The sequence below is a fragment of the Ahaetulla prasina genome, chromosome 7 (genome assembly GCF_028640845.1).
Source record: "Ahaetulla prasina isolate Xishuangbanna chromosome 7, ASM2864084v1, whole genome shotgun sequence".
Lineage (NCBI taxonomy): Eukaryota > Metazoa > Chordata > Lepidosauria > Squamata > Colubridae > Ahaetulla > Ahaetulla prasina.
The window spans coordinates 2488554-2501359 of record NC_080545.1 but is presented as its reverse complement, the minus strand read 5'-3'; the positions used below and the strand labels follow the sequence as shown (position 1 = coordinate 2501359).

The window sequence follows — 12806 nt, the reverse complement described above, 5'->3', positions numbered from 1 at the left end:
GGTGGAAAGGATTAAAACTTTTATTTGCAAATGAAAGCTTGTCCGGAAGCAGCTTACAAAATGGGCACACCCTGGCTTTGGAGAAATTGCCTTTTTTTACATAATTTTGAACAGCGTACATCACTATGAACCAACCATAAAAACAGACATCTTGGCAAACCAATTATAAAAGACAACATCGTGCCTATAATTATTTTCCCATAGTCATAGTAACATAGTTCAAGATTCGACTAAACTTGAATCTAAATGAAAGTGTTTATTTTTATCCTTATCAGTCCTACACAACTTGGTACCAGGGAAAAATTCATCATCTTAATGAGCAAAGGATTCCTAAATGTAAATGGTTTGGTTTTTACCTGTTTCTGTCCTCTCTACTTAGCAAGCAGTCAAGACGCTCCTAGAGATTACAGAACTCCATTGCAATTGCTGTGTGCCACATGGATTTAAACAGTTTACAATATTTGGATAATAGAAATGTGGATTAACGGGTTGTCTCCATCAGATTCATACTCATACAGGAAAAAAAGCTATCAACAAGGAAAAATAAAATGAAGCCCATACTTTGCCAAGGAAATTTGTAGCCACATTACAAGGAATGAGGGACTTTCCCTCCAGAAATGCAAAACAACAAAACTTTTTTTTTGCAACAACAACCTTGTGAGGCAGGTTGGGCTGTGAGAAGGGAACTGCCCCAAATATATCCAGTGAGCTTCCATATTTAGATCCTGATCTGTTCAGAACCTTCATCACTACATTATCTTGGTTTGAGGGGTCCTTGGTACTCTCTGAGCATGCTTGTTTTCTTGCAGACGTTTCATGACCCAACTAGGGAAGATCATCAGTGCTCGTAAGGACTGCAGACAGAACACATTACTAGCACTGATGATGTTACCTAGTTAGGGTAATGATAACATAAGAAAACAAGCAAGCTCAGAGAGCACTAAGGACCCGTCAGTTCAACCCTGACCTACAAATATTCTTCTTTATTGATACCTTGGTATGGTTCTTAATTGCAAAGAAATGTGTTAGATTTGTTTGCTGCCCATCTCACTTCAAGGTGATTTTTGGCGGTTTACAAACATTGTAATAAAATCTTAAAATATTAAAAGCCAATATATAGCTCTGGTGTCTTTATCCTGTCTTCACTCAAGCCTGGAGATATGCAGAATTGCTTTTTCAGCAAGAACCTGTTTCCTAATACAGCACAGACTTAACAGCCTATATCACAGTTTTCCTAAATTTTAAGAATCGTGGCTTTTGCACAAAAGTACATATGCGTACACTACACTAATACCGTAACTGCATTTTAAATAGAATAGAATAGAATTTTTTATTGGCCAAGTGTGATTGGACACACAAGGAATTTGTCTTGGTGCATATGCTCTCAGTGTACATAAAAGAAAAGATACGTTCATCAAGGTACAACATTTACAACACAATTGATGATCAATATATCAATATAAATCATAAGGATTGCCAGCAACAAGTTATAGTCATACAGTCATAAGTGGAAAGAGATGGGTGATGGGAACTATGAAACGATTAATAGTAGTGCAGATTCAGTAAATAGTCTGACAGTGTTGAGGGAATTATTTGTTTAGCAGAGTGATGGCCTTCGGGAAAAAACTGTTCTTGTGTCTAGTTGTTCTGGTGTGCAGTGCTCTATAGCGTCGTTTTGAGGGTAGGAGTTGAAACAGTTTATGTCCAGGATGCGAGGGATCTGCAAATATTTTCACGGCCCTCTTCTTGATTCGTGCAGTATACAGGTCCTCAATGGAAGGCAAGTTGGTAGCAATTATTTTTTCTGCAGTTCTAATTATCCTCTGAAGTCTGTGTTTTTCTTGTTGGGTTGCAGAACCGAACCAGACAGTTATAGAGGTGCAAATGACAGACTCAATAATTCCTCTGTAGAATTGGATCAGCAGCTCCTTGGGCAGTTTGAGCTTCCTGAGTTGGCGCAGAAAGAAAATTCTTTGTTGTCCTTTTTTAATGATGTTTTTGATGTTAGCTGTCCATTTGAGATCTTGCGATATGATAGAACCCAGAAATTTGAAGAAATCTTTATTGAAGAAGGATGCATTGGCTACATTCACACAACATGCTTAACCTGGGTCATACATTAACCCAGTTAACCCTGGGGTGAACTGTAAATCCAGTGGGTTGCTTGCACAATGCATTAAGCTATTAGGCAAGGGTGGGGAGGAAATCAGGTTAGGCGACGCAAAGAATAGAATAGAATAGAATAGAATTTTATTGGCCAAGTGTGATTGGACACACAAGGAATTTGTCTTGGTGCAGATGCTCTCAGTATACATAAAAGAAAAGATACGTTCATCAAGGTACAACATTTACAACACAATTGATGGTCAGTATATCAATATAAATCATAAGGATTGCCACCAAAAAAATTACAGTCATACAGTCATAAGTGGAAAGAGATTGGTGATGGTGACACGTGAAGACGTGCAAGCTCCACGTCTTCACGTGTCTAAACTAAGCCTCTGCCCTGCTAGTTGCACTTGGGTGATAAACCACGTTTTAAAAATCCCTACATTCTCGCTTCTAGCAACTGCGCATGCGGATCACAGGAGCGACTCTTAATTTTCTTATCTCTTTTGGCCCGCTGGGCCGCAGAGCGCACCAATCACATCCTGTCGCGCACGCGCAGTCATGAACGCCGGAACCGCTTCGGCCTCGCGCTTTCTAGCCTTTCCAATGGAGTAACATAGAGATACTAACAAAGAAATCCCTGGTTTAATGCCCGGAATTGCGTGCAGACGCCTCGGGGGCGGGTCGGAATTGAAACTTTTGGCGGGTTTTCTGCGCTGTTTCTTCTTGGGCGGAAGGGAAAAAGTTTGCAATCCAGGTAAGAAAGTCGCAGCTTCGCCAAAACAGCGAGGAAACAGGCTGCAAAAAGGGACTTGCAGCCCATGCGTCGGGCAAAGAGAGGTTTGGAGGGGTCCCCGGTGCAAAAGAGGGCGGAAAAGCAATTACATTGCAAGGATTTTGCACTCAAATTCCAAGCAGCTGATCCGGAAAGTCGAGTTGCAATGTGCAAAAGTGTGCTTTTTGCAACTTCCCTTGCAATGGGGAAGTTGTGCTCAGCCTTTGCCCCTCAACAAACTTGGGAAAAGAGTACAATTTAAAAAAAAAAAAAAGAGTTTAAATCCCAGGAATGGGAGTTGCGCAAGGAAAGGGAAAAAAATGGCTAATTTTAAATTTTAAATTTAAAATCTCGTTATTGGTGTTGGTTTAAAAGCAAGGGTAGAGTTTTGCGCCCATAGAGTGGATCAAAGTGTTATTTTGGCTTATTGCAATGATTCTCAACCTTAACTTTAAAGATGGAGGGGGAATTCAACTCCCAGAATTCCCCAGCCAGCTGTGCTGGCTGGGGAATTCTGGGAGTTGAAGTCTCCCCTCCCACCTTTTGCCACCTCTGCATTTTCTCTTTCTCTCTGGCTTTAGTTACACATCCAGACTGTATTTATTTGTTTGTTAAATTTATATGTCAGACATCTCACTATCCAAAATGACTACTGGGCATCTTACATGGTATAAAAGCATAAATATAAATACATTTAATTATCTGTTATGTTTTGTTAATTATCAATTATGCCTTGCTAATTGTCTGTTCCCATTTGACCTCACCTGAAATTCTCCCCGACTTATCAAAAAACAAAAAAAAATCCTCAATGGCAATTTTCAATTCCTTGAGTTATTTATATATTGCAGTTTAAAATAAAGGTTTGGCTAAGCTTAACCCCCAGCTGTTTGGACCTAAAATTCTCCTCCAGCGCCTTTTCTACTTCAAAACACTCAGTTTTATACATGGTTTCTCTTAGCAGCTTCAAATAAATTTTTATGTTCTTCTTCCTCACCCTTTACTTGTATGGTAGTCCTATATTTATTAGTTTTTCCTGTTGCTTTTATGTTCCCAGAAAACAAGAATTATTTTCTTAAGTCTTTCCTGGTCTTGCTGAAAGAATGGACGGTGAGTACTGAATTCTTTTTTTTTTTTAATTTATCATATCCCATTTAGCACTGTGCAGGATTCTGCAGGATCATGGGCTTAGTTATCGACTGTAGCTGAAATGGCTCATCATTTATCCATATAGAAGAGTACATGATTTAGCTGGCATAGGGTTTCCTGCCTAAGCAGCGGATAGGACTAGAAGACCTCCAAGGTCCCTTCCAACTCTGTTAAATCTGTTCCAGGACAGCTTTAAATTGAGCTGGCATCCCTCCGTTAATATTTAAAGAGCAAATTGGCATTGATTTTGAACAAGAGGGGAAAATGGGAAACTCGTCTCTCAGGGATATAATTAAATGTCGAATTATATTTACGTTTCGCTTGGTCTAAACAGCTGGAGGCGGAAGCGTTTGTAAAGGCTGCTCCCTTGGATCATTGCTAACTGGGCCGTTATCCATTTCCTTCCAGGGGACGATGACTTAGACCTGTTAGCTTCCCTCTTAGAGGAGAATGAAGCAGAAGAAGATTCGGTAGAGAAGGAAAGAGCAGCTGACCATCAGGATGAGTATGATTTGCTCTTTGAGGCAGAAGACGACGAGTCTTACACCGAGGAGGTGGAAGAGGAAGAGGAGGGGTCCACAGCTAGCCAGGAAAACGTGGCTGAGCTGTTTGGGGATGTGACTGACCTGTTGGAGGAAGAGAAGAAAGAAGAAAACGTTCAGAAGACGGCCCTTCCTGTAGCTCCTGATCCAGTGAAAGAACCTTCCAAGGAAGATCTTCAAGGTCTCTTGATAATTCTTGCATTTCTGATGGTTAAAAGTTATCTAACCTGGGGGTTTTGTCTCAAAAATCTTTAACACGTTGTGGCCTGTTGGCTGCCGGCCGTTCAAAGGAGGAGGAGGAGGAGGAGGCGTGGGAGTCAGGGTCAGCATAAAGGCAACCTGAGAGCTCCGAGGAGGAAGAGGGAATGGAGTTGGCACAGAGAGAGACAGAGGGTCACCTGTCAGCCCTGAGATGGAGCGTCAACAGCCCCCAGGTCTGGAGGTGGCTGATGAGGAAGAGGAGGAAAATCTGGGTTCAGTGCCTGATACGCGGATGCGCAGAAGGCAAAGGAGAGGAGAGCAGTGGAAATCTATGGGCCGGTCCTTGGGACAGAAGAGCCAGCGCTGCTAGCAAAGCCCCACCCTAGCTCTGGGGATCAAAGGCAGGGGTCGGAGATGAATAGGTGTGACAGAACTATTCCTCTACCGGCCGGCAGGACTTGTTAGCTTGCGGTAAGAGAGGAACTTTTTGCTGGGGCTGCTGGCGCTTCTAATAAAGGAATCATTGATTTAACTATAGGGGGTTTGTTGTGTTTGGGGAGCTGGGTCAAAATATAACGGTTTAAAGAAATGGAGTCAAAACTGCAGATTCAAAACGGTTCAGATGTATCCTGGCACATTAATTATTGGTTTATGGGGTGGGGTTTCCCTAATTTTTAATTTACCTAACCTTGGGCTTCCAATGATATTTGTCTGTCTTCTTTTCGCCTCACAGATGAGTTGAGAAAACTGCAAGAGCAGATGAAAAAATTGCAGGAGCAGTTGGGAAGGACGGCGATAGCAAAACCCGCTGATTCCGATCCCTGCAAGAAAACATCTGGTAATTGTGTTTTTCCCCCTTTTTTGGACAATTCTTCTCTCCAACATACAAATTTGCATTTTATCCCATGGACGTTCATTGTAACCCTGAGCAATTTGCTAAGGTTATACGAACGCCGGCGTTCAATAGAATGGTTAAAATGCTAGCGATATTTTGACGTTGTATGTAATTTTCATATTCAATATATTTTGAGTGCTGATGACTGGCCCGTACTTACAGTTACTTGGAGCATCCCATGGTCTCACCAGAAACTGATGTTTACTTCAGGTTTCTGGCAAAAAAAACAACAAAAAAAACGTCCATAGCAGACAATAGATTTGCCTAACAGCCACAATGTTCTCTTTACACCCATCATGTTTGCTTAACTACCGCAAGAAAGGTTTTAAAATTTGGAGGGGTCCCATAACTGATTCCGGGCAGTCAGAAGCAGTGGTGAGATTCAAATAATTTAACAACTAGTTCTCTGCCCTAATGACCAGCTGGGTAGGTGTGGCTCGGTGGTCATGTGGCCATGTGGGCGTGGCCAACTCAACATCACTCACGTCGATGGGCAATTCACCTTAGCTGTTACAATGTAATAAGGGTTAACCAGAGAAGCAGTTTCTGTAAGCAGGGCAATAAAGATTAGGCTAGAAACAACACCAGAATGTTTCAATTCCTTACAGGATTAGCCCTATAAAGTGGAGAAAATAAACAAAATAAGATTTCTTCCAACAACCGGTTCCCAAATTGCTTAGAAAGTTAACAACCGGTTCTCCCAAATAGGTGCGAACCAGCTGAATCCCACCACTGGTTAGAAGTAATATGCAGAAGTATATACAGTCAGAAGTAATAATCAGAAAGAATAGCGATACATTTGTGTAAACAATGTTGTGATTCTGATTCGGATCATAATGAGGAAATGAGGAGAAGTCATTTCTACAATAGTCACACTCGGCACAGATTAATAAATGTTCTTGATTCAAATCTAGCATCAAAGGAGTTATATAATATATCAGAGAGAGAAAGGTGCTTAAGTATACTACTCATTGACTCATCAACCATTTAAATTAATTTGTTTGGATTTATGGTGCAATTTCCAAGACTGGATAATTACACTTGAACTTTTCATTTTCTAAATCTGTTTCTAGTCTTTGCCAGAGACGGGATCTTGTGTCATATTAAAGCAAAACAAAGGCATAATCTTCAGCGGTGGGTTTCACATATTCTTACTGCTGCTTCACCCCGTGCGCACTCGTGCCACACGCATGCCTTCCATGCAAGCGCCCGGCCTTTTGCTCGCATGCGTGCCTTCTGCGCATGTGCCTGGCCTCAAAAACGTGGCTAAATAGGACGGCATTCCACCGGGGCTGGGCAGTCGCCGCTACCGGTTCGCCCAAATCAGTACAAACCGGCTGAATATCAGCTCTGATAACCTTGACATCAAAATCTGAAATATGATTGAGCTTAAAGTATCAAAGGAAGAGATACACTAAGCGTAAATATTTACCCAAGCCTTTTGTCCTATGCCGGTACTCCTCGACTTACGGCCACAATTGAGCCCAAAATTTCTGTTGCTAAGTGAGATAGTCCTTAAGTGAGTCTTGCCCCATTTTACGACCTTTCTTGCCACCATTGCTAAGCAGTTGATAAGTTAGCGACATAAGGTTGTTAAGTGAATCTGACTTCCCCATCGACTTTGCTGGTCAGAAGGTCGCAAAAGGAGATCACCCAGGATATTGCAACGGCCATAAGTGTGAAAAAATTGTCCTGAGTCACTTTTTTCAGTGCCGTTGTAACGTTGAACGGTCACTAAGCAAAATGTTGTAAGTTGAGGACTTCCTGTGCAGTTGTACCTTGGTACTCAACTGCTTTGAAAATCATCCAGTTTGATACTCGCTGCATTTTGATACGAAAATGTGGTCCTGGTACTCATCATTTGTTTAGCACTCACCGCACAAACTAGAACTTGTTAGCGCAGTGGTTCTCAACCTTTATAGTGCTGCGACCCCTTTAATACAATTCCCCACGATGTGGCGACCCCAACCGTAAAATTATTTTCGTTTTGAATTTATGGCGCCTGAAGCCGTCTTGGCTAGCGATCTGAACTGCTTGCGATTGCCTTGAGGACCGAGGCATTAAAGCGGAGACTCCTCCCCTATTAAGTTTATCGCGCCTGAAGCCAGATTAGGCTAGCGATTGGGAGTGATTGCAGCTGGCTTGAGAGGGAGACATCAGAGCAAAGAGTTCTCTCTTTTTTAATTCATCGCGCCTGAAGCCGAATTCGGCTAGCGATTTGAAGAGCCTGCAGCTGGCTTGTGGAGTCAACCATTGGAGCGCGATTCTTCGACTCGCAAGTATACTTCCCGTATTTCCGATGGTCTTAGGCGGCCCCCTGGCAAATCGTCATTTGACCCCCCAACGAGGTCCCGACCCACAGGTTGAGAACCGCTGTGTTAGTGTCAGCTGGCTTGTGACGCACAACGTTATTCCTCGTGGAAAAATTAGTTTGGTTCTCGTCGTTTTTCGTACTCATCCTGCCTTCCGGAACCAATTAACGATGAATACCAAAGCACCACCGTAAATGCATTGAGGCTGTTTGTGATACCTTCTAGTTGAAAGCATAACACTTTAATACATTCTTTTGATTTCTTTGATCAGGGAAATCAACCGCTGGTGTCATAAGGGAACGGAGTCCTTCCAAGGTTCAAAAACCTTGCCCGTCTTTTTCAGCCCAGCTGAACGGTCCTGCTTTAGCACTGCCGAAAAGCCAGTTCCAGAAATCAAAATCTATGATTGCAGGTATATTAAGCTATTCCTTCTGCTTGATTTCTGGCAGAGTGTTGTAAAAGAACGATTGCAGGAACTGGGTATGTCTAGTATGGTCAAAAGAAGGACTCGGGGTGTCGTGATAGCACTGTTCCAATATTTGAGGGGCTGCCCCAAAGAAGAGGGAGTCAAGCTATTCTCCAAAGCACCTGAAGGCAGGACAAGAAACAATGAATGGAAACTAATCAAGGAGAGAAGCAACTTAGAACTAAGAAATTTCCTGACAGGACAATTAACCAGTGGAACAGTTTGCCTCCAGAAGTTGTTGGTGCTTCATCTCTGGAGGCTTTTAAGAAGAGACTGGACAGCCATTTGTGTGGGAGGATGTAGGGTCTCCTGCTTGAGCAACGGGTTGGACTGGAAGACCTCCAAGGTCCCTTCCAACTCTGTTATCCTTCCTTCCTTCCTTCCTTCCTTCCTTCCTTCCTTCCTTCCTTCTCCATCTCTGGAGGCTTTCAAGAAGAGACTGGACAGCCATTTGTGTGGGAGGATGTAGGGTCTCCTGCTTGAGCAGCGGGTTGGACTGGAAGACCTCCAAGGTCCCTTCCAACTCTGTTACTCTTATAAAATCTGCTTCTTTCATATCTTTGAAATGGTGAAGACGTGTTTTTAAGGCAGTGCCTTCACGGCTTGGGAGTTGATATAGTAAAATGCAAAATAGGCTTGTGCAGATTATATTCTGCATCTGGAATGTAAGGTGTCATCATAAATGAGACCTTGGAGAAGAACACAGGTTTTTTTTTAGCATGTTCTCTGTTGCTGAAAAGAACAAAGTAAATCAGAATGATTTATTCATGTGGGGAAAAATATTTATCTGTGTTTTGGGGCTGTCAGCACCTTCTGTTGTTGTTTTTTTAAACATTTTCTTTAAAAAAAACCTACTACAACAACACCTGCAGGCAGAATTGATGATAGCTGATTTGCAATTTTATTCCCCTGGGAATAATTAGCCACTTATTGTTGAACAGAGAAGTTTGAGAAAAAAAGCTTCCATTTTTAAGTCTTTTTCCTCCATGTTGTTTTTTTAGTTTTCTTCTGGGATAATTTTGCGTAGCTTCTTTTCCAAAAACACCACACTACTAACCAGAGCATATAAAACATTTGCTAGACCAATTCTAGAATACAGCTTGCCTGTTTGGAACCCTCACCACATCTCTAACATCAATACAATTGAACGTGTCCAGAAATATTTTACAAGAAGAGTTCTCCATTCCTCTGAAAACAATAAAATACCCTATCCCACCAGACTTGAAATCCTAGGCTTAGAAAACTTGGAACTCCGTCGCCTTCGACAAGACCTAAGTTTAACTCACAGAATCATCTATTGTAATGTCCTTCCTGTTAAAGACTACTTCAGCTTTAACTGCAATAATACAAGAGCAACCAATAGATTTAAACTTAATGTCAACCGCTTTAATCTAGATTGCAGAAAATATGACTTCTGTAACAGAATCATCAGTGCTTGGAATACTTTACCCGACTCTGTGGTCTCTTCCCATAATCCTAAAAGTTTTATCCAAAAACTTTCTACTATTGACCTCACCACATTCCTAAGAGGACCATAAGGGGCGTGCATAAGCACACAAACGTGCCTACCGTTCCTGTCCTATTGTTTTTCTTTTCTTCTTCATATATATATATATAGATGCTTATACCTCCTTATATTTACCCATGTATGTGTTTATTTACTATATAATCTTTTTGTATGATACCTACATATATTGTTGTGACAAAATAAAATAAATAAAATAAATAATGGGGTATTTTTTGTCTTCTGCTCCTTAGTGAATAAGAACCGCACTTCACAAGCTACGTCTGGTCTTTTCTCTCAGCCACTCAAATCTGTGGTTGGAAACAGACCTGCTGCGGATTCCAGTAAGAAAATCCCAATAATAAAAAATTCCGAGGTCAAAAATCAAAATGTGTCCGTGGAAATCTACTCTGGTTTGAAATTAAGGTGAGCAAACTTATCTGAAATAACTTCATAATTATTATTTTTAAATGGTATGTGGATCACAAGGGTAATTATATACATTTCTTGCTAAGAACAGTTCTGTCATCGACATCAAGGGCATAGTTTTATTCTGGCTGTATGACAGGTAGTCCTCGACTTACAGCCACAATTGAGCCCAAAATATCTGTTGCTAAGCGAGGTAGTTATTAGGTGAATTCCGCCCCATTTTATGCCCTTCCTTGCCATTGCCGTTAAGTGAATCATTGCCGTTGTTAAGTTAGTAACCCGGTTGTTAAGTGAATCTGGATTCCCCGCTGATTTTGCTTGTCAAAAGTCACAAAAGGGGGATTTTGTGACCCCACCACCGTCATAAATATGAGTCAGTTACCAAGCCTCTGAATTTTGATTATTGGATTATTAAGGGGATGCTGCAACCGTTGTTAAATATGAAAAACGATCATAACTCAGTGTTTTTAGTCCCATTGAAACTTGGAACTGTCACAAAAACAAATGGTTGTAAATCAAGGACTAACTACTCATGAGAAGCACCTGAAAACCTCGCTAAGACTTTTCAAGCCATGATGTTTTCAATCTTAAGGACTTTGTCTGGGCTTTTAAAAAAAATAATTCTTTATTTTAAGGAGTTCTCAAGCCAAATTTGTTACTCAAGACTTTTTAGGCTGAGTATTTTTGATAAATAGCAATAGCACTTAGACTTATTATATACCACTTCACAGTGCTTTACAGCCCTCTCTAAGCGGTTTATAGAGTCAGCCTCTTGCCCCCAACAATCTGGGTCCTCATTTTACCCACCTCGGAAGGATGGAAGGTTGAGTCAACCTGGAGCTGGTTAGGATCGAACTGCTGGCAGTGGGCAGAGATAGCCTGCAATATTGCATTCTAAGTGATCTTGAGTACATATAATGGGGTTGTTTTTCCCTGTGACTAAAAAGATTTTATTTTATTTATTTATTTATTTTGTCACAACAGTATATATAAGCATGAAAATAACTATGTAATATATAAGCATATATATATATATATAAGTATGTAATAACTATATTAACTGGATATAACGAAAGGAAACAATAGGACTCTTAAGCACGCCCCACAAAAAAAAAGATCTCACAAAAGGTTCTGACCAGCCTTTCACACAATTAGTTTGCACCAACCTCATGTCTTCCAAAATTCTCTAGCTCAAGACAGAATGAACCAGTCTTGGATAACTAAGAAGGCTGAGTCAACCTTGAGCCTGGTGAGATTTGAATTGCCAAATTGCGGGCAGCCGGCAGTCCGCAGAAGTAGCCTGCAGTACTGCACTCTAACCACTGCGCCAACGTGAATGTTAGAAACCCCTTCCTTTTCTGGTCGCTCAGCCTCCTGGTTGTGACGAACGACGGACGGTTAAGGCGTCCCTCCTCTGATGGAGATTTCTGATTTATTTGCAGAAAACCTCGCGTCTCTTCGGCCGAGATGGAGAGGAAAATGACCGGGCGGAAGCTGATTAGGCTGTCTCAAGTACAAGACAAACTCCGATCGTCAAATCTTGAAGAGGTGGATTGGGTCACCTTTGGCGTCATAATAAAGAAAATGACTCCTCAAAGCACCAACAATGTAAGTGCTTGAATGTTTGCTCGGGTCTCTTCGGCCTTCTGCTGACCGTCTCCATCCCTGGATGGCCAGAGAACCAAGCCATACATTCCTATGAATTTCTCACTTGCTGTATTGTGTTGTGGCCTGTCGGCTGCTGGCCCCTCCCGCAGACAAATCGGAGAAGGAGGAGGAGGAGGAGGAGGAGGAAGAAGAGGAAGAGGCGGCGTGGGAACCAGGGTCAGCATCCAGGCAACCTTAGAGCTCCGAGGGGGAAGATGTTGTGACCTAGGCCCAAGTAGTTTTGTTTTGTTTTGTTTTATTTCATTTTGTCACAACAGTATATACAATCATCAACATAAACAAATAACCCATCATGAGAGAAAAAGTATATATAAGTAAAAGTATAAGTAAAAGTATGCATATAATACTATAATGAAGGGAACAATAGGACAGGAACGGTAGGCACTTTTGTGCTCTTATGCACGCCCCTTATAGTCCTCTTAGGAATGGGGTGAGGTCAATAGTAGACAGTTTTTGGTTGAAGATTTTGGGGTTTTGAGTAGAGACTATAGAGTCAGGTAATGAGTTCCAAGAGTTAACAACTCTGTTACAAAAGTCATATTTTCTGCAATCAAGTTTGAAGCGGTTGACATTAAGTTTGAATCTATTGTTTGCTCTTGTATTGTTGCGATTGAAGCTGAAGTAGTATTTTACAGGAAGGACATTACAATAGATGATTCTGTGTGTTAAACACAGATCATGTCGGAGTCGGCGGAGTTCTAAGTTTTCTAATCCCAGGATTTCAAGCCTGGTGGTATAAGGTATTTTGTTGTTTTCGGA

General features: G+C 41.4%; 1 protein-coding gene across 1 annotated transcript in view; it reads left to right on the top strand.

Moving 5' to 3' along the window:
• The first annotated feature begins 2761 nt into the window (after positions 1 to 2761).
• The window catches only part of MCM10 (minichromosome maintenance 10 replication initiation factor), a 32177-nt gene continuing 22132 nt past the window's right edge, over positions 2762 to 12806 (top strand). The window contains exons 1-7 of the mRNA XM_058190454.1: positions 2762 to 2866; positions 3939 to 3991; positions 4439 to 4753; positions 5507 to 5611; positions 8252 to 8392; positions 10205 to 10376; positions 11822 to 11987. Coding sequence (XP_058046437.1) covers positions 3985 to 3991; positions 4439 to 4753; positions 5507 to 5611; positions 8252 to 8392; positions 10205 to 10376; positions 11822 to 11987 — 906 coding nt within the window. The 5' untranslated portion in view covers positions 2762 to 2866; positions 3939 to 3984. The remainder of the gene's footprint in view (positions 2867 to 3938; positions 3992 to 4438; positions 4754 to 5506; positions 5612 to 8251; positions 8393 to 10204; positions 10377 to 11821; positions 11988 to 12806) is intronic.